General features: G+C 36.6%; 1 protein-coding gene across 1 annotated transcript in view; it reads right to left on the reverse strand.

The window, feature by feature from the left end:
- Nucleotides 1–629: 629 nt before the first annotated feature.
- LOC149113143 (properdin-like) overlaps nt 630–1,533 on the reverse strand; it is a 1,335-nt gene continuing 431 nt past the window's right edge. Inside the window, exon 2 of the mRNA XM_089287960.1 lies at nt 630–1,024. Within this exon, the coding sequence (XP_089144086.1) occupies nt 810–1,024 (215 nt within the window). The 3' untranslated portion in view covers nt 630–809. The remainder of the gene's footprint in view (nt 1,025–1,533) is intronic.

A 1,533-nucleotide genomic window follows, 5' to 3' on the forward strand; every position in this document is an offset into this window, starting at 1 on the left:
ACTAGGTTCAATTATTATCATTATTATTATTATTATTATTATTATTATTATTTTAGCGTTGGATCTTTTATTTTACTATGGTACAATATTTAATACAGTATTATTGTTAATATGCCTTTGAATGAGGAACTCATCATGCATTATCATTAATGACAGTTTGCTAGGTCAGAAAACAAAATGAATTCTAAACTGGTTACTGTGGCGACAATATTTATGCTAAAAGAGTTACAACCGCTTTTGCTTCTACATTCATATTGCTGTACACCTTAACAGCACTTTGACGAGCACATAAACAATATACAGGCAAAACTCTCCTTATGAGTATCTACATAATACGAACACTCAACTCTGGCCGTACTGGTGACCGTATTAAAGAGGTTCGGGAGTCCATCACTAATAGCGTGTAACTACTCCATATTCCTGTCACGGCGTTTGCACAGACCGATCTATTTTTAGTTTGAATTTACCGCGAAATCAAACCCCCGTAGAAACCTCAGTGACTAATCACAAGCACGGACTTAATTTTTAACTGATGTCATCATTTCACCGAAATTTTTTTTTAAAAATGACGTCACCGTTTTTTTGCCTTGCCGATGCGCGCTCATGAAGACCGGAACTGAACTATTTTGCGGGGAAAGAAGCCTAAAAATAGACCGGTCTGTAAATATGCCGTGACATAGGCTTAGTATGGGAGTTGCAGGCTCCTAGTGATGGGCTCCTGAGAGGTTTCATTGTATTCTTAAGACTCAGGAAAACTACCTCAGCTAAAAGAAGCAAGAAGCACACTACAGTATCACAGTAAACCAGAATCAATTTAAGGAGAAAAAAAAGGCTTTGAAATAAAGGCATCTACCTTTACATTTCTGCAAATTGCATCTCTCTGTGGAGATATTTGTCCCAGGGCAATCCTTTCCGTTCCATTTTGGCGCTGGATTAGAACATGTGCGATTGCTTCTCCTGTTTCCCCCTCCACACGTCACGCTGCAGGGTTGCCATGACGACCACTGGCTCCAGCTGCCATTCACTGATGATTAGAAGAGACAACCCATGACATGAAACCTTTAAAAAGTGTATAAAAATTGAAAAAATGCTGTCGCCAAATGCTCTAAAACGGCGTTTCGAGTTAATTAGCGTTTTTTTTTTTTCAATTAAAACTTCACTGTTTGCGAAACTGATAATAGTAATTTTTTTTTTATTTTGCATTTACATACGCTGAACAATAGCGCTTTATATATTAAAACTATGAATAAGAAGTAATAAAAAATTCATTAAGAAAGACATAACCTAACCTAAATAAAAAGTTTTAAGTTTGATTTAAAAGCTCTAAGTGATGTACCAACACACAGGTCAGTCGGCAGACTGTTTTATAGAATTAACCGTTGCAGCAAAAGTAAAAGACCTGCCGCCAAGTGTTGGACGCATTGGCGCCCATGGAAATTCTAAGAGGATCTTCTGAGTCTGAGTCACGTCACTTTTTTTCTTTTTTTTTTTGTAAAAAAAAAGCAAACTTACGACCATTTAAGTTTTGTTTAG

Source organism: Orbicella faveolata, unplaced genomic scaffold (genome assembly GCF_042242905.1).
Source record: "Orbicella faveolata isolate gen_17 unplaced genomic scaffold, um_ofav_v1 contig_15, whole genome shotgun sequence".
Taxonomy (NCBI): domain Eukaryota; kingdom Metazoa; phylum Cnidaria; class Anthozoa; order Scleractinia; family Merulinidae; genus Orbicella; species Orbicella faveolata.